The sequence below is a fragment of the Apteryx rowi genome, unplaced genomic scaffold (assembly GCF_003343035.1).
Source record: "Apteryx rowi isolate R43461 unplaced genomic scaffold, aptRow1 scaffold_409, whole genome shotgun sequence".
Lineage (NCBI taxonomy): Eukaryota > Metazoa > Chordata > Aves > Apterygiformes > Apterygidae > Apteryx > Apteryx rowi.
In genome coordinates, this window is record NW_020450614.1 from 33,819 (window position 1) to 54,368 (window position 20,550).

At 36.8% G+C, this 20,550-nt stretch overlaps 2 protein-coding genes across 2 annotated transcripts in view; one reads left to right on the forward strand and one right to left on the reverse strand.

Annotated features, from left to right (window-relative positions):
• Window positions 1–17,145, forward strand: part of FAM184B (family with sequence similarity 184 member B) — a 49,382-nt gene extending 32,237 nt beyond the window's left edge. The window contains exons 4-12 of the mRNA XM_026075654.1: window positions 40–150; window positions 6,230–6,442; window positions 7,696–7,849; window positions 9,092–9,204; window positions 9,540–9,724; window positions 14,191–14,308; window positions 14,464–14,568; window positions 15,277–15,479; window positions 17,038–17,145. Of these exons, the coding sequence (XP_025931439.1) occupies window positions 40–150; window positions 6,230–6,442; window positions 7,696–7,849; window positions 9,092–9,204; window positions 9,540–9,724; window positions 14,191–14,308; window positions 14,464–14,568; window positions 15,277–15,479; window positions 17,038–17,128 (1,293 nt within the window). The 3' untranslated portion in view covers window positions 17,129–17,145. The remainder of the gene's footprint in view (window positions 1–39; window positions 151–6,229; window positions 6,443–7,695; window positions 7,850–9,091; window positions 9,205–9,539; window positions 9,725–14,190; window positions 14,309–14,463; window positions 14,569–15,276; window positions 15,480–17,037) is intronic.
• A 1,488-nt stretch (window positions 17,146–18,633) lies between these two features.
• MED28 (mediator complex subunit 28) overlaps window positions 18,634–20,550 on the reverse strand; it is a 3,046-nt gene continuing 1,129 nt past the window's right edge. The window contains exons 2-3 of the mRNA XM_026075661.1: window positions 19,428–19,595; window positions 18,634–18,981 (exon numbers count right to left, since the gene is read on the reverse strand). Coding sequence (XP_025931446.1) covers window positions 18,784–18,981; window positions 19,428–19,595 — 366 coding nt within the window. The 3' untranslated portion in view covers window positions 18,634–18,783. The remainder of the gene's footprint in view (window positions 18,982–19,427; window positions 19,596–20,550) is intronic.

Genomic DNA, 20,550 nt, shown 5'->3' on the forward strand with positions numbered 1-20,550 from the left:
TCTTTTCTTTTCTTTTCTTTTCTTTTTTTTTAACTTTAGGAACTCCAGATACAGTTAGAAGAATTTAAAAAAATATCTGAGAGTGAAATAAAGCAACTAGAGAAAGAGAAAGTAGCCCTAACTGTGAAACTGCAAAACTCTTCGCTTGAGGTAAGCTGGGCATAAATGTAACCCAGCAATAAGAAGGCTCTTCATTTTTCCTCTCATCTGAAAAATTCTTAATTAGATTCATAATTCTATTTGCTGTGGCTAGCATTCGAGGAAATCTGCAAGGACTATAGATAGATATATCAGAAATTACTGTTCCTAAACTTCTGTGATGATTTTGACAAGGCTATTTATTTTGATAAATTTCATAATGTATCTTTCTTGGGTGAAATACTCTTTGGTGAGAAATGTGACTATATCAGGATTAGATAGTGACTTTGTTTTCTGTATAAAGGGCTAAGTGTGATTAGAATCTTCCAGCCCTTTAGTGACTTCCTCAGGGTTTTTTTTGCCTAGACTTTTAAAAGCACCTGTTTACTTACTCCTGTGAGCAGGAGGATTGGGAAACAGGAGGAAGGGAAAAAAGAATGGATAGATAGTTTTCTGTTCTGCCTGYTTGATGGTCAGGGCACCTGAAGCAGGTTGGAATGTCCAGTAATTTAGTATATACCATTAGTTAGTTTTAGTTATGGTCCCTGTATGTTCTCAAGATCAAGAATGAAATAAAGAAAGCATTCTGGCCCCAAAGTAGCTTTGGGGATGAAATAGCTTTTATACTATAATATTCCTTGCTAAGGTTACACGTAAGTCACAATGYAAATCTGATTCGTTATTTTAATGATTGCATGCCTGTTTTAACATGTATTCATCTGGAAAAAAAAACCCTGAGATGTGTTAATATCAGATTATCCACCTGTAATAGCTGTTATGTGTAGTTGCAGGCCAAGCAATATGAATCTTCCAGAGGAGTGCACTTACTGAAATATTAATACAGTGAAGTGTCATGATTTGAAAAGGCATGACTGCCAGTTAGGTAAATAATTGTCTGTCAAAGCAAAAACAAAACCTCTCCAAGGCAGTTATTTACCTAGGTAAACAATGTACCTTTTAAGATTGCTGACAACTGTGAACACTGACATTTTCTCTTTTCAGGTGAATGTTTGTTCTTCAGACCATTTGTTTTTCAGATCTCTTAAGCAAATGTTATCTGCTTAAAAATCTTCTGTACAGGATATTTCCTCTTCTTCAGTGTGCTTATGCAAAGGTTTTGCCTGTGATCATTTTAATGATTATACTTCATGGATAAGCTATAAAGTAACTGCTTTAAGAGAACTGAAGTCAGTACACTGTGAAAAGTTCTGATGATGTTTAGTGTTGCATTTATTTTTCCATCTCGACTATGTAATTGCATTTGGTACCTTTTCAAAAAGAACAATGAAGTGATTTGTGATTGTCAGTTCTGAGAAGTTATGTGTAAATGGATACGTTTGCATCATAAGAATTTGTCATCCATTTTTTTTCCTGCCAATCAAGGGTTTGAGGCTCCAAGATTTTATCAAGCAAAATAGGATATTCCCGAATATACAAAATTTCTTCACTCTAGCTCAAGAAAAAGTCATGAACACAACAGGAATTAGGTAGCTCACACTGTGGAACTACTGAACTACAGGTAGCTGCTGCTCTTCTAAGTGGCAGTCTAAAATTTCCATCACTTTGTATCTTCACTGCTTCTAACCAACTTCACTTCTAACAAGTTGGATGGTCAGTAGGAGCTTCGTTACAACAGCTCTGCAAAAAATGAAACCCTAGATCTTTCTCAGCTGGGATCTGTAGACTCTGAGTGGCCATAATAAGCTCTCTCTGACTGTTCAAAGACAGAAAAAGGACAGATGCAGGCTTATCAGGGGGCTAAGTAAGATGCTGTCCCACCTCTCCTGCCTGCTTCCACTTTTCCCTCCCATGTTTGGTGTGACATGTTTCAGCGGTCAGGGAATGTGGTTGTGGGCATTTTCTATATAACACCTGCTCTGTCCCCCATTTGTGCAGTACTAGCTGTACTGGTTCTGAATGCAAGCTGGTCTTTTGCCTTTCATTTCTCTTGTAGAGCAGGCTTATGCATTCTAGTATCAAACAATTGCATTCTCACATTCTGTCCATTTCCCAGTTAGAAATACAGAATTTAGTTGTGTGGGGTTTTTTTAATGTTCTTAAAGTTCTAGATATATCCTGGCTTTTTGGCTTTACTATACATTTCTGCACGTCACTGTTTTCCCCAGTTTTCTTCACTGAGAGAATTTCTGGTCAATCTAAGTTGTGTTGACCTATCCAGTGTGACCTCTTCATACCTAATGCAAAACATGGGTACTCAGAAATCAGTCATCTTTTTTCCATTCCAAAGTCCTCTGAAAATGCATATTTCTACAAAAATACCTTAGTGCACTCAAAGCTGAAAATTTACCATGATGTATTGGCATTCCTACATAATGCCTGAAAGGTATACTGACTTGGGGTGCAAGGGGAAGAGATGGAAGGGAAGGATACTGGCATACTGTCTGTCCTAATATTGCATATATGCATGCATGCAATGTATTCCATTGAAAGAGCTCAAAGAAATCAAAAAGCTTATGATTTGAAGCATTATTGTTCACGTTTTACAGCTGGAGGAACTAAGGCACTGAGCCATCAAATGACTTCCTTGAAGTCACACATTCAGGCCAGAAAAGAAAACAGAAAACAAAAAAAACCCTGTTTCCTAACTCGCAGTCCTCTAATACTGTGAGATCATGATAAATGCAAGGGGTGCTGGGAAATTATATTTGCCATATGGGTATATATAAAATAGTATGCATCATGTTATATATTATATTCATAACAGCACTGTGAGGATGAACAGATGCACTAAGAAACATCTTAATGTATCTTAGAGTCTACCGGTTCTGCCAAAGGGGAAGAAATATTCCCTACTGGAGAGAAAGTGGTGTTTGCATTCTTCTTGGTACTTTGTAGGTTACTTTCTGAAGCTATCGCTTGGCACTATTGCCAGGAAAGTGAGATAATTTAAAATTTTAATACTTTCCTTCTATAAATACATGAATATTCACAGCCAGGAAACCACCATTTGCTCTACAACATCATATTTTGCTGATGGCATGATTCCCAGCTGGGAACTTTGCAATGGCTCAGCCTCGAGCTTCTGCCTCAAAGGTTATGCAATGTGCTGTTACTAATCAAGTTCTAACCTGGATAAAATTTGAGACCTAAAAATAGCTTCCTTGGCTATATAAGGCACATTTTTGGTTGGGTTGACATAGCAAGAGCATTGTGCAGAGCAGACAGAATCATCATAATTTGATGTCTGTGGGGATGCACTTCAAAACAGCAGTATTTCTATATTATTGAGATTTTTTGCTGGGTAAATAAATTGGATTCTCACCTATTTGGTCCCTTGGAAGGAAGGATGTGAGATCCTGTGCAGGTTGAATTCTAGTTCTTTAGAGTCCTCCACTATCTTGCTTTTGCACTATGGGATCTCTTCCATGTATGTTAAAGAGGATATTCTGGAACTGCAAGGTACATAACATGGAAAGACAGCTATCACCTTATCATGTTGTATCTTTGAGCAATACTAGTGCAGCAGTTCTCAGAACCTTGACAAAGGTCTGTAGGTACCACCATAGACCAAATAATCATAGCAGCAGTACAGCTATGCCTATTGTGTTTCCTGACAGGAGGGACAGGTGTAATTACCCTAAGTTTAGGAAGGTACTTAACTGTGAACTTAATTGAAGTAACTGTGAAGTAAGGCTAGAGACAACAGTAAAATACGGTTTCATTATTTTGTTATTACTACTTCTTATAACATGTTACTGTTTTGATGTCGTAGGATCCTAGTATGAGTAAAACCCTGTATCATGTGAGTCCCTTATTTTGACTCTCTGAACAAACTCTCAAATGTGGTGACTCTTCTGTAACACACCAAAAGGCAATTTTAAGTCTTTTTTGTGAATTCAGCCTCTAGCAACCTGGATTGCCCAGGATTTTTGCCCATGGACCCTCAGAGGCTGAGAGGTGCTGCTTCAGAAGAATCAAGCCATCCTTCCCAAGAGAAGGATAGTAATTATGGTTAGAAAAGAATAAAACTTGAAAGTTTTTTGAAATATTTAAGAACTTATCTGTCATCTTTTAGTAATGGCTGTTCATTTTTCCTTTACTTGGAAGACAGCAGGAGACAGAATCAGCCACCTTAAGAAAAGGCAAGTACAAACATAATCCATAAACATAACATAAATTTGAAAAGAATTCAGCAGGGCCTCCAAAAATACTGTTGCCTAGAGGTTATACTCTGGATAGGATTAGCTGGATCTTTAAGACTCCTTTATACAATTCTGGTAGGTAAAAGTGAATGAATAATGGTATTAGAGCTACAGTATATACTGTTTTCAAGAGGTTTTGTTTTGCAGCAGGAAGAGATTATAAAACACAAAATCATACGATATTGCTGTTTCTACAGCCTGTTAATAGTAAAATGAGCTAGATTAAATTCTCAACTGATGTAACTTGGCATAGTTTCATTGGCTGAAATGTTACTTTACTAATTTAAATGAATTGAGTGTCTGGCTATCTATTTTGAAGTAATGAACCACAATAAAATGCTGGGATATTGCAAAATGTTCCAAAAAAAGTTTTGCACTGGTGGATTGGGAAGCCTTTCTAATTGAAAGACAGAAGGAAGAAACCTGAGGGGATGAAAAGTTTTGTTTCTCAACTTCTCACATGTTAGAAATAGCAGGATTCATGACAGAGAGTGTTTATATGACTAATACCTTTGTGAGGTCTTTCTCCTCACATCACTGAAAAATAACATTTTTAGAAATACTTTCCATCTGATTTCTTCCTACATTATGTTCTCTCATGCTACCAATTTACAACTCAACCTATTTCTGGTCAGTGTGATCTTATGCTTCATATTAGCAGTGCTTTGAACCAGTAATTGTCTATGAAGAGAGTCTGGAAGGTTAATAACGTTGTGATCACAGTTGAAGTTTATATACGCCTCTTTTCATTTTTTTCTGCCTAGATGAATATTTAATTTTCAAAAGAACTATTCTGAGCAGTTTTTTCCCCTATTTCCAATTTTTCTTATTAGAAAAAATGCAGCTTACCCTTTTGGCACTGTCTGTTTAAAGTCTATTCACCCACTTACTTTCAGAAAGCCCCAAAAAATAATGCACTTTTGAGTATAATAATGCTAGTCCATATTACACCTGCTGATACAGGGGACCATGCAGCATTAACTGTTTCGCATCAAAAGTTAGTTTTATAAGGAACTGTAGTGCCTAAAAAATTCAGTGTTTCCTTTTCTTTGTATAGGAAAACATCGGCTTGTGTTCAGTAGGGAATAAGACAAAGTAAATGCAACCACAGGCCAAAGCGGTCATTTGGTCGGATCACAAGGTCTGACCAGTTAGCCATTTATTTTTCAGAAAATCATAAACAAAAATTGCAGCAGCTCCAGAAACCAAGGTATGGTTGGCAAGTGGCTGAAGGAAGTTTTTCTGGCATCTGCCTTTTCTGGGAGTGTATCCAGGCCACAGATAGATCCCATCACATAGAAACATTAAAGACAAATAATATGCTTTTCACTAAGAATATTAGTTAGCAATTATTCTTCACTTGTTTATTCAAACAGATAATTTTCCTTGTGTTTAATTGGATGATATGAAGGAAAAAGCCAAGAAACTATTGTAGATTGGGCCATTTTAATATTATGATTTAGATTGGAAGGGACCTCTGAAGGCCATTTAGTTCAAACCCTTGCCTAAAGCACAGCTGTGCTCTGAAGGCTCAAAATGCTGTAACCCACAGAGCCTGGCATCAACTCCCAGGGTTTCAGCACGTTTTGGGAAAAAGAAATTCTGTACCACTCTAAATGAAATGTTTTAAAGCAAGAATTCAAAGCTTCTTACTTTAAAATGTCACCATGAATAATTTCAGCTTTAAAAATTAATTTATTAATAGTTTCAGTTGACTAAAACCATTCTGAGTGTATATATATTAGCTATCCAAAAAATTTCACTTAATTCTATTCTTCATTGAAACAGAGGGCTCTTTGTGCGAAACGAGCATCTTCCTATTTTTCATAGAGCAACACAGGTTCATAAAATGTGCTCAAATGTACACAGTTCCTCTTTGCTGTGAGTGCAACCATTAATCCTATCCTGCTGGCTTACTTTTCTGGAAGGTGGCTCAGCTGAAGCAAATATTAAACCAACAAGCAAGTAATTTCAAAGAGTCACTGAAGAAACATGATTTACAGTCCAACAAAGAAAAAGAGAAGCTTTTGCAGGATCTTCAAAACACCATTAAAGAAAACCAGAATGTTAAACTGCAGCTGGAGTCATCACATCAAAAAATCTTTAAAATGTTGGAGAAAAGCAAAAATCAGGAACTCAAGGTCAGTTTACAAGCTATTGGTTTAAAAAAAAATCTTAGTTGTGGGATAAATCATCTTTGCTAAGAGCTGATTATCAAAATTCAGTTATTTCCAGTTATCTTAATGATGGGTTGCCATTGTTGCATATAATGTATTATCCCATGGTTTTGAGAGCTCATCATCTTCAGGGTTATTTTTATATTTATTTTAATATTTGAACTTATACCACAGTGTAGATGAAACAGTTGCGTAGACTGATATAGTCCGCCTTATGCAGTTAGGCTGAGATGAATACAAGCTCTTCTATCTGCTTTGTTTCAGAAATACAAGAGGATGCCTAAGTGTGCTATTAACAGGACTCTCTAGTTTCCTTTTTCATACTTTATTCATTTATACATAGAACAGTTTACATGAAGTATAATACGCATGTATAATGATGTGTATTGGCTTAAAGATACCTTCAGGAAATCAATTCTGTAAGTGGATAACCAAAGCTTTTAAAGGTTCAGATGGATTTATCTCAATGACAAAATGTTAGTGTAATATATTAAGGTTCTTACTGTATATTCTTCTAAAGGAGGTAGTTTTTTTGAGGGGAAAAAAATCAATTAAAAAAATCTCTATGCGATTGTGACACGAAGTTCAGATGTCCATGTTGAAATCACGCACCCTAGGAAAAACCTCCTTTTAAAATGTATGTAGTAAAACCACCCTAAGAAGAATTTAATCTTTTGTTTTTATATTCAGAAGAAAATCCTGAATTTAAACTCATAAAACCATGCTGAAGGCAGTAAGCTGGTGATAATAAAACAGAGGATCAGAGTTTACTTGCAGAGCAACCGCAAAGTTGCCCCATACTTTATGAGCATTTCTACAGAAAATGGAAGGTGTATGCAAGAAAGATAAAGGAAAGATGAAAGCATTTGTCTGACACAAAGTGATAATTAATGACATACAGGTCAAATCTGGGGCTTTGTGTGCTGAATAATAAAACATCTTTCTAATGCCAAATAGTGCAAAAATGTCAGCATTATTATTTCATGATACACAACAAATCTAGTGGATTTGGAAGAATTTCTCCATATTAAGTTTTATTTTTTAATTTCAGCTCAGTTTTTGTTCTTGGGTTGATGAAGTGTCATTTAAAGTGATGGTGAAAATAATCAAAGTTCTACAATGAAAGGCCAGATTCATCCTGACATGAAAAGTAAAATAACAAAATGATAAATATGCTCCAACTCCTTTGTTTTCTGGGGGGGGAGGTTTGCTTACAGGAGGCAGAAGAGCGTTTGAAAAAGGAATTTAATGAGACTTTCAAGATCCAACATCAGTCGCATAAACAGGAAATAAAAACCTTGGAAGAGAAAGCAAAAAAAGAATTACATGATGAACTGGAGCAGGTACAGAAACAGCAAACTCTGTTGCTAGGTATGATATCTCATGTCATACACAGCTCCTACTGCCTGATTATATGCTGAGAAGGACTGACTTTTATCCCATTCATTTTCTTCCCCGGTTTCTGGGAACTCAGATCTGTGTGAATCTCCTTTCTCATACTCTACAATTTTAGCAGCACACACTTGGTATTCTTTGTTAACCTAGCTCTCAGCTGTCAGCAGCAGAGTGCTACTGGAAGAGTAGTCAGGTATACAGCATACAGGTATGCACTTACAGATGTATTAAACTGGAATATCATAGCAGAATATATGACTTTTCTTGCTTGTTTTCTATATGAAGAATTACTATATGTGGATCAAATCTATTCTATTGAGTCTTGCAGTGGGGATTGGTGACTTCGTACATATTCTTTTTTTCTTTGTAAACCAAATAAACTTCCCTAAACTGTTCAGATCTAAATAGCACACTGCATTACTAGGACCTGTAATATCTCCAGGATTGAACTCAGGTTATTAAACCTCATTTATAATTTTTTTTAATTAAAAAAAGAATAATGCAAAAGTACTTTAAGTATAAACCAGATTCTGCTCAGTGATCTAACTGTGCTTTTTCTCAGTAATTCAAATTTGCTAGAAAGATTTGTTGCTACCTAAAGTTTTTATGTTCGATAGATAAATTATATTCTGCTTCCTCAAGAAAAATTGTTGAAAGAATCAGAGAGAAAGCCTTGTTTCACCTTCTGCCTGATCCATCTCCAAACTTCTACCCATTACACACATACAGTGGCAGTATATGACAGAGATCTGTTTGCATAAGTGCTGCGTTTCTCTGACACAAGCAGAGCTCTACTGAGTTAGGCCTCCACTGAGGCCTTATGGCCTTCCACGAACCACCAGTGGTCTTAATAAGGACTGATGTGAGTGCTCCAGTAAAGGTCAAGATTAGAAGAAGCAATTATAATTATTTAGTCTGCAAAACAACTGACAGAATTTCCCCTCTGATTCCCATGTTAAGCCATTGCTGATGTAGCCCAGGATCTTGTTACTGTTGCTCATATGAGTTATTTGACTAGTAACAGAAGACCCATGTTTTACCAAAGAACTTGTGTAGGTTTTTTTTTTCTCCATCATAGAGATTATATTCAATGGCAAAAGAATTGAGGGTCAAAGCAAAATGTAACGTATTAGTGTCTTCATCTACTTTGTCTACATCTACCCTCCCATCCGTCTGGCCTCTGACTTCCTTAATGGTAGTCTTTCTTATTGTTACTAGGATCTGTAAGGATGGAACTTTCTGAACAACAGACATTGTGCAACAGACTCAAAAAACAAATAGAAGAACTCCAAACAGAGCTGAGGAGTGTGAGAACACTGAAGAAGCAACAGGCAAGTCTCCAGTTTCTATGTCCTTGTCATGTAGTGATAGAAACATGTAGTTTCTATTCCTTATGTCATGCTTTAAAATGTTAGCACTGTTTATCAGCTTTTCCATATGGGCAGATTTTTTTCCATTTAAAGATCATAATCTACAGCACAAGTAAATGAATGAATGTTACAGTACAGTAAATTTTATGGAGAGTATAAAACATGCTGAGAAAATTTTGATCACAGATTTTGGCTTGCACATAGAATTGAAAAATCACTTATGCACAGAAATCCAGTGAGTTCTTCTGGTTAAATAATAAGAGGCTGTGAATAATGAAATTTGGCCTTTTTCTTAGGAAGGAAGTAGCCAGAGCCAGATCAGATCTCTTCATGATGAACTGGAAAAAAGTCAGCATGAAGTTTCTGGTCTCAAGAAAGAGAATTTACTTCTGAAGGACACAATGGAACTGTTCAGTGCAGAGCTGGGGTCACAGAAGCAAGAAGCTGCACAGCTTCAGGATAGGGAGAAACAGCACAGAAGGTTTGCCTTAAATTCACACTTTTATAGTACTAGCTAGAGAGTTAATAATAATGACAGCATCAGAGGTGTTCTAAATGTGATGAGTGTCAGAATCTGCTTTTTCTACAGATACTCATTTTAGAGGTGATGAGTTTTGCAAAAGCAGTGGTATCACATTTCTTTCTCCAGCCATAATAAATGTTTGAACTAAACTGTTCACTTACATGTCACAGACAAATATATCCAGTAAAACATGCCCCACAGGAGTTACCTGAAAAAAGCTACTTAATGTCCCCCTTATTTGAAAGGGATTGGAAAACAAACCCAAAACACACCGAAGATCTATTAAAAAATGTATAGAAGTCTCTGAGAATAGTTATCAGGTTTTCAAACCCACTGTCCGTAGCTGAAAACAATGGTTGTTAACTCTAAAGGGGACACCTGGGGATGCCACAGACGTACTCTGTGGGACTCTGCTATGGCTCTAACAGCCAGGACCATGACGCCAGCTGCTGGCAATGGGCCTCCAGGCTGATGGGAGCCTGGAGCTGTATATGCTGTTAGGGCACAGGAAGGGCAAGCTGATCTGTAACTGTGGCTGTCTTTGTAGAAGGTGGATTACATCCTCTTGGTGTAGCCACAGTCTAGCGGCACATGTTGCATAGCAGTAGCAGCAGTCTTCCCACATCCATACACAAGAAGTGCAGTACTTACCTTTTACATGGGAGACAAGATTGGGGTTCACTGTCCAAAGCATTTGTATAGCTGTTGAATGCTTTGAAATTTTTGGATGGTAATACCACAGTCTCTTTGTGGAGTGGCTGAGGGATCTGGCACATGGGTACCTTTCGATTTATTTCTGCACTGGTGAATGCTGAGAATATATGGTCCTAGCTATTCAATCTGTGTATATAAAAGGATTTCTGGAGAGTACATCTTTAAGGGAATCCATTTAAATTTTATCCTATATAGTCTTGAGAAAAGCACTGAAAGAACATAATGTCTCTCTGCAGACTGTGGAAGTGGCCAGAATAATTCTGTTGCTGCCTACCAGTCAGTGGATATTGAAAGACTAAGAAAAAAAAAACTTTTTTCATTCACACCCTTTTGAAAATTACTTGGAAATGACTTTTCATTTCAAGCTTTTGAAGGAAGATCAACAGAAGGATTTGCAAACCAGAGAGTTTCATCACGGCCTTCCAGCTACCTTGAAGGAATTTAGAGCATCTGTTCACAAAGGGAAAAATTATTCACATGTTAGAAATGATGTCTAAAAGGCCTCAAAAAGAAAGAAGTTGCTAGGTTGGGATATAGTCTTCACAGCAGATAGATGGTGTGGCTCTATTACAGTAAGCATTTGAGAAGGAAGTATTAATAGAAATTATGTGAGGAACAAACCTTCAAATACAAGCAGGTAGCACTGAAGAGTTCAAGTGGTCATAGGCACGTAGGATATAGCCTGCTCTGAGATTACCCATGGAAGACCTGGAACATTAACTTGTAGCTCTTGTTTTGCAGGACCATTAATTTGGGTAAGGGGATAGTTAAATTGGTGAGCGCATATAAATAACAGCTTTTTACTGTTACTTCAATGACAGTGACCTCCTTTTATGCTATATAGTTGTTTCTGATTTGAAAACTGATTGTAGTTTGGTATTTGCACATGCCAAATTTTTATTACTAATTATTTAAAATTAGTGTTTCTATTGTCGTCTGGTAGGCACAACCATTAATCTGCCTGAAGTAATCATTTTAATTTCCATTGTCTTGAATTGTGGGAATTCCACCTCCGGGACAAACCTTCTGCAAGGACTGGAATGAGAGCAGACAAAGGTTTTTTATGGGAAAGAGAGGATAAGTGTCAAAATAGATATTCAGAGGTAGAATAAAAACTCTTCTTCAGAAGATCCAATTCAGGGGTTCTGCTCCCATTTTCACTCTTATTCTCCTGCTTCTTCATTTGTGCAGAGTGGCAAATCAGTCACTCCCATGGCTATGCTCTAATTTCAAGGGCAGAAGCCATTTATGGACCTTTTGGCTTTTCCTGAAGCTTTTCAGAAATAAGTGAAAGGGGCTTAGAATTACATATTTTAAAAACCTGAAAAGGTAAACATTATTTTTTGTGAAAATTACAATTGTTAAGCTGCTGACTTTGACATCTGTGTGGGCTCTTTATAGTGAGTTCTCCAGGGTTTAACAAAGCATTAGCAAACAAAAGGCAACACACTCATAATGATTCTTCAGTAAATGTCCATTGGTTTCAGGGTTGATATCAGAAAGCAAAATTATGGCTAGGCTTGAAAAAATGTCAGGCATTTTTTTAGTTTTCAGTTGACTGTGTTAATTAAATGGCATATCTTTCAATATGTATTGTCTGTTTCAGACAAATGTTGTGCTTAAAGGCATTGTTACAACCTTTGTTATATATATTTTTTAATATTTATTTTTAGGATGGTAGATAGTATTAAGTGGCGTGCCATGATGTCATGAAATATAGCATTGGAGAGCCTCATCTTAAAATCCCAGAGATTTCAAAATAATGTTGCCTAATATAAGTGAGTTCCCACAATACATTATTGTCACACTTGACCATCAAGATTAATGTACAAACTAGAAAATAGCATCATATAAAACAGACCCTCCATTTCCTAAAGGTTGAAGGACAAGCATTTCTTGTCCAAGTAACTTCCCCCTTCCTCACTGTTAGCGTGGTTCTGCTTGAGACTGCAACTCAAGTGTCAAAGTCAAACCAGCAAGCAGATGCCTGGAGCTTAGCCCAGTTAACTACCTTTGTTGTGAATAAAAGACTTCAAAACTGCATGCTTTGATCAATGATAATAAACTAATATTAAAGCATTTGAGAATTCAGACTTATTTTAATACCAATCTGAAAGGCTACTGATAGAAGACCTCAAAGTCAAGCATAAAAAGGAACTCGACATACTGAAACAAGATCACCGGAAGGAAATCGAAAACATGTTATCTGATTTCAGCAGCACTCAGGCACATCTTCAAGCAAAGATTTTCTCCTTAGAAACTGAGTAAGTCATTTAAATAAGCTGTGGCTCATATTGGCAATGAGTTCTGTTTGTAATTTTTGTCCTTACTATATTTGATGTAATTTTTATTACATGGTGGAATATCATAAGCACTGAAATAGAAGTGCACAGGTATTTCCTTTGCAAACATAACAGGGCCCAGATACATGTTAATAAACTGTGAAAATTGTTTAATGTAAAGCAATATACAGTTTATATAAATCACACCCTGCAYTTATGCTCAGTTTTATAAAGTGTATAATCATTTCTGTTGCAGATGATATCAGAGGCCTTTATCCATGATCTTGTACCTAATTTTGTTCAGCCGAGCAGCATCTTTGAGGTTAARCTCTTGCTCATTCTCACTCCCTTGCAAATGTCCCAGGATATTCCCCAACTGCAGCCCCCACTAACTCATGAGAATAGATGCACTTTGCAGTGTTCTTTGGAGGTAAGCCGTTCTGGGGTGCTTCAGACACTACAGGAGTGGCCCCTAACACGTAATCCTTGTTTTCAGTCTTCTCCTCTCCTCTTACCCCAACTGTGCAGCGTATCCCTGGAAAAGAGACCTCTTTGCATGTAGGCAGGTCTCAAACCATTCAGACATTAAGTTTTTATCTTTTTATCTGAACTCTGAGATACACTAAATCAAGATTGTAAGATTGGGAGGGTTTTTTTCTCATGAAAATGTTTCCCTCACCAAAAAGCCCTGTGTTTCATATTCTGTAATACATTTCTGAGTATGGCAGGTGAACTTCATAGCACTGTTTCTCAAGTAGCAGAACTCTTGAACTTGGCTGATGAAATAATGACTTGCTTTCTCATGGGGCAATACTGTCATCTCTAAGAAGGTATAAGTTCTAATTTAATTTTTTTCCCTGATTAAAGCATTTAAAGAGCTGGACTCACAGTACAGGTTTTGCCTCAGAGGCTTCACTAAAGCAGCATGTCTATCCAAGCCTCTCTTTTCATAAAAGTTACAGTAATTTAGTGTCTCTGAAGCCTCTATCAATATAGTTTAAATTAGCCTGTGGATTCTAAACTTACTGAGTCAGAAAAGAGAACAAATAGATGGATTACAGACATGCATAAATAGTGTGACATAGGTCTCTTTACCTTAGGAAACCAGACTAGCAATATGATGTGCAAGCTTGTTTATATTTTACACCAGGGGCTTGATTTTACACTAGGCAGGCAATTTATTTTGGAATTCTGCAGCAGTCTACACTTATATGTTTTTAATATATATATATGTGTATGTATGTATATATGTGTATATATATATATGTCTATTTTAAAAAATATTGTTTTATCAGAAAGACTTGACTATGTGCCTGTATTTTAGAACTTATAATAATAATTTAAAATTTATGGTAGAGTGTAGCCCAGGTGTCTCTTGAACCTGGTATGAGGAAGTTTTTTCTGGCTTGAATTCTTTCTATGGCACAGACTTAAAGTATTAGAAGAAAGGCCAAGAAAGCAAGAGTCCAGACCAGAAGATATGCACCTTATAAGCTGCCTGCAAGATAAAATAAGTGAGAGGGAAGAGATTATCAAGCAGCTGGTGGTGAGATTTTTCTTTTATATGTAAATGCATATTTTGGATTTTGCTGGAAGGCTCCATTCACTGTTTCTGATTGGTACTTTCTTTCTGCTTTGGAATATTCTGACAAATGTATATTTCCATAGCAAAGAGACACACATAGCTTCATCTCCCCTCAGGAAGGAAGAAAATTTCAGCATTCACTTTTAGCCAACACTGAATCTTACAGGAATCGATCCTTTTCTTTCAACACCAGTCTGGGATGTTTGACTCCTTCCATGAAGGTAAGACAGGCAATTCAATTAAAATTGCAAATCACGGTATTTTATTGCTATTTGAATCATACAGATATCATTTTCATAACAATAAAGGTCCTCTTCATTTTATATGGCGATGTTATTCAGTAGAATTCTTTCCAGTAAACAAACCCACAATCAGGTGCTGAATATAATATAAATTCAGTAGAAATATATAAGCAGATATTTAGGAGTATGTAAGCAGTTATAAAACACTAAACCCCCAAAAAAGAACTTGGTCTTTCACTGGGATAAGCACAGCCATTGCTTGCAGATAATTGGGAGTTGCTATTTGGGATATTGCATGCATCAAACAAAATTATGAATTGGGTTTGGGCTGCCCAGGATTTGCCCCTTGCCATTCCAGTCCCACTGTATTATACTATCTATGAGGAGTCAAGGAAAAAAGTGAGGGCAAACTGGTGGAAACTTAGCTCTCGGTACCGCTGCAAAGCTATCATCAGCTTTGATGTATCTATAACCTCAACACAACTTGTCTGAATTGGACCCACCTAATTCATGGATCCTCACAGCATACCCTGAGAGAGGAATTCATTTTAAATGCCTATAGAAAAAATGTGAACCTGCATTTTTGGGTGTTCCTCACAGGATGTCTAGGAATGAGATATTGTTATTATAGTATTAAGTGTGAGAAAATGCACATGTAATGCAGTTTTCTGTAATGATAAAACGCAGAAGAAGAAACTGGATGAGGTGCCCAGCCGTGTCGTCAGTGTTCCAAATTTAGCTTCCTATGCAAAGAGCTTCTGGAGCTGTGACTTGAGATCAAAAAGAAGTGCTCCTCAAATACCAAAATCTGCAAGCTTAGACCAGACTCCTGGCTGCCTCAGAATGGGCTATCTATCAGCACAGTCCTCAGGCAGCTGTGCTGCCACAAGGTATTTGTCCATTTTGCAGTGACTTGAAGATGATTGATAAATTAATTGGCACTCAGAATTTTTTAGGCATTTAAATACTTTCAACATTTGGAAATAAACAATGATGTAGGTTCCTGGCCTGCAATGAATTCTATGTACTCAGTTCTCTGCAGATAGACCCAAATCTTACTGCAGAAGTAGGCTATAATCACTGCCCAGCAGTGCTTACGACTGACATCCCTCCGCGTAGAAAGGAAGGAGAGAGGGGCTGCAGGTATTTGAATAAAAATGTGGTTAATGGTGAACATGGCCACTTAAAACTTTTGGCACATCTCAGTGGTTCTATTAAAGATGTATTTTTCTTTTCCACCTTTGTCTCCTTTTGCATTTGGTAAATGTAGATGGCATATTTTTATTTTAGGAGACATTTGAATGATTCTAGGCTAATAATTTGGCAAAGGGGTTTAGAGACTTAAAAACTGATTAACTGATACTTAATGGTCCTCTGGTGTCACACATGTAAAGATCTTTTGCTGTTCTTGAGTTCCAACAACTTAGTTTGCTGTTTTTTCTCAGAAAAGCTTAAATATTTTTTCAATTTTATGAGCTCTTATTTAAACTATGTTTAATGTTTTACAAACATAAATTAGATGACTCTTCAAGACAGTTAAACATTTATATGATTAACAACATTATGCAGAGTTATAATGGTAAATGTGAAAAAATTACCACTCTGCTTCAAGACAAAAGCATTCCCCCTCACCTGCCTCCTAGTGCAAATTAGTTATCCTGTGAATTGCATGTGCAAAGTTCCTTCCTGGAAGGCAGGCAGCGTTGCCTGCTCTCAAAGACAACACCCAGGACACCAGCTTTGATCCAGTTTGACAAGTCCTACATCTTAAAGATAAAAGCATTCTGTGATCTGCCAGATGACTGCAAAGGCAAGTCAGATTTGTATTTTAAAGGGAAATGTGCAGGGGCATTGAGTAGCTGGGCTGCTACTTACTTATTCTTTCAAATAAATGATAAATGAAATTATGAATTGCCACTATAATCTAACCAAAATTAATACAAAAGAGGATCAGAGTGCTGAAAAATCACGGAATATGTTATAGGATGAATTACAAAACCAGTTAGTATTTAGATAAATCTTTCAGTTTCAAATAAAACTATTTTATCCAAAATTTTTCATGCATACTTCATGTACTATGTACTTCATATTTTTTTTAAGATTGAATTGCAGTTGGGGTTTTGGGGGATTTTCAAGGCTTCATATTCTTGAAGCATCCATTTTTTATTTTTTGAGAGGCTGAATCAAGAACTATGTCCAAACACTTCTCCATGGCTGCTTAGCCCTACTTTACACTTTCCTTCGTGCTACTACCAGTGCTGCTAGTCCAGTTATCTGGCTAGCACAGATCCCAGTAGGAATTGAAGTAGGTTCCTTTTGGCATCATCCAGCTCGCGTGAGCAGATCCATGCATTGGATCATGAGTTTTTCCAGGGGTGGGGTGGGGCAGGAAATACATTAAATATTAGTAAGATTATAAGTGATACTAATGCTTATTTGTTTGTACAGGGCACACAACAGTGAAGCATTGCAAACCAAAGATGACCAAAAACGAAACCCCCAGCATCAAGAATGGTTTACTAAATACTTTTCTTTTTAAAGCAAACATGCTACTCAGAATTACTAGAAAAGATGTTTCCATTTTCTCTTGGGAAATGATAGTCTAATATATGATTTAGAAAAAAATAAAAATATTTATGTAATTTCCAAATACATTATTAGGAACAACTGCACTCTCTTACATCTAGTTACTATGGAATTACAGGCATGGATTTTGGAAAAAATGCAGTTTTTTAACATCCTCTGTAAACAATGAAGGAAGTGCAAAATTGTAGATATTGTTATGTGAAGAGAGTTTATAATCAAGAGAACATACCCCTCCACAATTACATTAAATATGCAATTTGTTCTCAGATACTTCCTGTCTGTCAGTCTGGCTCCAGCTGAAGAAACACCTTACTTCTGTAGGTGATTTCAGTAAATTTATGCATTTGTTTCATCAGCTGCTTAAAATCATTTCAGCTTATATTAATGTAAGTTTATGAGTTTGAATAGTTGTTAAACTTATTTTATGCTGTACAGGATGTGGTATACCTCCAAGAATAGCATGTTTATAGCAGGCTCTTTAAGAAATAGTTTCTGGTTAGATTAATAAACTATTATTTCCTCATTTTGTATAGTCAGTATTACAAAATAAGATTCCTGTTTCACTTCAACACATGTAAAAATTATCCTGATAAATCAGGATAATATGTAAGTATGCATATTAAAACTTGCTTGTAAATCATCCCTTTGTATGTTTGCAAAATAGCGCTGTTATGCTGGAGTCAGACTGATACTTTCAGAGTTCCAGATTCATGGAAACTGCATATTTGGACATTTAATCTCAATATTGTTCTTATGCTTACCTAAATACAAAGTGAGTGAAGGACTACATTTATTATATCATGCTTGCCAACTCATTGCTGGGAAGGGATGGTGCTATTCTAAAAGAAGACACCCATAAATAAATTAGCTTAGGCAATCTGTCAACAGATGTTGTCAAAAAGACCTCCAGAATCTTTATTACTAAGTAGTGCTCCATAATAGAAACATTCTGTAGACTGAAACAGTACTGATGACCCAACATCCACACTTAGTAATCTGGGGGGGGGGGGGGGGTAATTATATTTTGCACCACCTCTACACTAGCTTGACATCAACAGAACACCAACATTGGGAGTGCATTACGTAACCTTCAGGGTGCATTTTGCCATTTCATTTCATCCAAAAGGAATCAAGTTTTCATAGCCCAAGACCCCTTCATGATATAAGTGAGAGCCCAGGGGAGACAGCTGATTCACTTCAAAAAGCACTCTTGATCTGAGCTAAATGCAGACAAATCAAAGGATGCTTCTGCAGTGTTATTTAAGAATAATTTGCAGTATTTTTCCAAGATCACAAAACATGGTAATCTTTGCAAGTATTTTCAACATACTAGCAAAATCCAGTTAGAGGAAAGCTAGGGTCACCCTTTCAAGAAGGGACAGGATGCATTCTGGAAAACATTCTACTAAAAAACATAAGAGCTCTGCATACTTTCCATTTAAATATAAAGCCAATCCATATTTTTGCAAAAAGGATAATTTATTTGGCTCAGTTCTCTGTCTTAACTATTTATATTTGCAGTACAAATTACATTATACAAAAATCAGATAAAGTAGAAAGAGCAACACCACTTTGCACTGTTCAAAATATTCTTCAGATATGTAAAGGTCATGTTTGCTTCATTGGAGCAGGAATATTAGCAGATGCCTGTTCTAGGTAAGCTAATGGACCTTGAGGCATTTCCGCAGGCTTTTTGTGTTGTACACTGATATCTTCCAGGACCTGTTGCCAGTGTCTTAGTTTACCTAAATGTTTCTGAATTAATGCTTCTTTTCTCTGCAATTCATTCCTTAATTCTGAAACATCCTATGGGTGAAAAAAACATATATTAGTAAATAGACAGTATTCATAATAATCACCTCAGACTAAAAAAATTACAAAGTTTTTATATAAGTTCTTGAACTAATCTTATGGGGATTCTAACAGTGAAAAAGCACTTAATAGAACAGAGATAAAGCATCATGAATGCACTAGTTCTGTTCCCGTGGGTCACAGGCTTCAGAGAGATCATACTTTTGGCAGAATTAGACTGACTGGTTTGCTTCTTCAGGTCAACTAACATTATTCACCTTTGTGTTCCAAGAAGAGCTCGCATCCAGCTTCTTCACGTTGATGGTGAGAGCTATGTTAACAGCCTGAGTTCTACCAACATACAGTACCATGTTGAGAAACCCAGAATTAATGTGAATGAGGTGATCTAACTGTACTGGTACAGCAGCTTATCTAGTACAATACAGACAAATTAAACTTACCTCTTTAATTACTTGATCTGGTTTCTGGACAGACAGCTGCAGTCTTTTTTGTAGGAAAAAACATTCTGTTTGTCTTGCAACATCCAGAAATTTCTGGATACACTGATCAACACCTAAACATGCAACAGCAAAATTGAAAGAACAGATTCCAGAAAAGAAGTTATCAGGCTGTTATAGGTAGTTTTGTGCATGTTATTAAAAATACTTTTCTTCTAGAAAGAAAATCTTAAGGTTTACTAAAATGGATTTTAATGGTACATATTTATAAAAACAGAACGTATATTAGGTCTCTGTATAAAATGCTGCTCTGAAAACTTTCAGAACTTCTTGTAGAGGTGTAAGAAAACAGATTTTTTTTTTTTCCCCCATAGAAGTCTTCTTACATCTACTACAACAATAAAGACTGATAAAATATTTTGTGGGACTTGGCTAAATAAAGTATTTCACCACTTGCCTGAACAACAAGCTCACTGTACAGTTCTTGAATGCAAATATATTTAGGAGAATATTCTACCTTTAGAAATTATGCATTACTGTTTTGATTTAAAAAAAATTCCCATTCCAGCATATGAATATAACCCAGTACACAAAATAAAGTAGCTTTCACCAAGCATTTATGCTGGTTTTTAACGGGAACTTAGGAGTCAGGCCTGAGAAATTTTTCAGGAAAAAGTACACTTCTAAAAAGTATTCATGGGCCTTTTTTTTTAACTTTCTATTTATATCAATTCTGTGTTAATCCTATCTCCCCCAGATATACCCGTCACACAAGTTTTAAAGCACTGCTGCTAAGCAGTCTAGATCTTCCCTTTCCAACGTTTTATTATTGCTCCCTATGTACAGCTTCATACTAGCTTCCTCCTTTTTGAACCAAGTATTTAAACAAGATTCTCCACCGCACAAAAAACAAAGCAAAGCAAAGCACAGCACACCCCCCCCGAAGTCCGCTGTCACGCCAACCCTTCCCACGACCGCGCTCCCAGGCGGGTGCGGGGCTCCTCCCCGCACGGTGTCCCGCCGCCGTGACCAGCGCCGCCCGCGAGGGGGCGGGCAGCCCGCAGCCCCCCGGAGGCGGCGCCGCCGCTCGGGGCCTCAGCGAGGTTCCAAACCCCCCCCGGGCTCG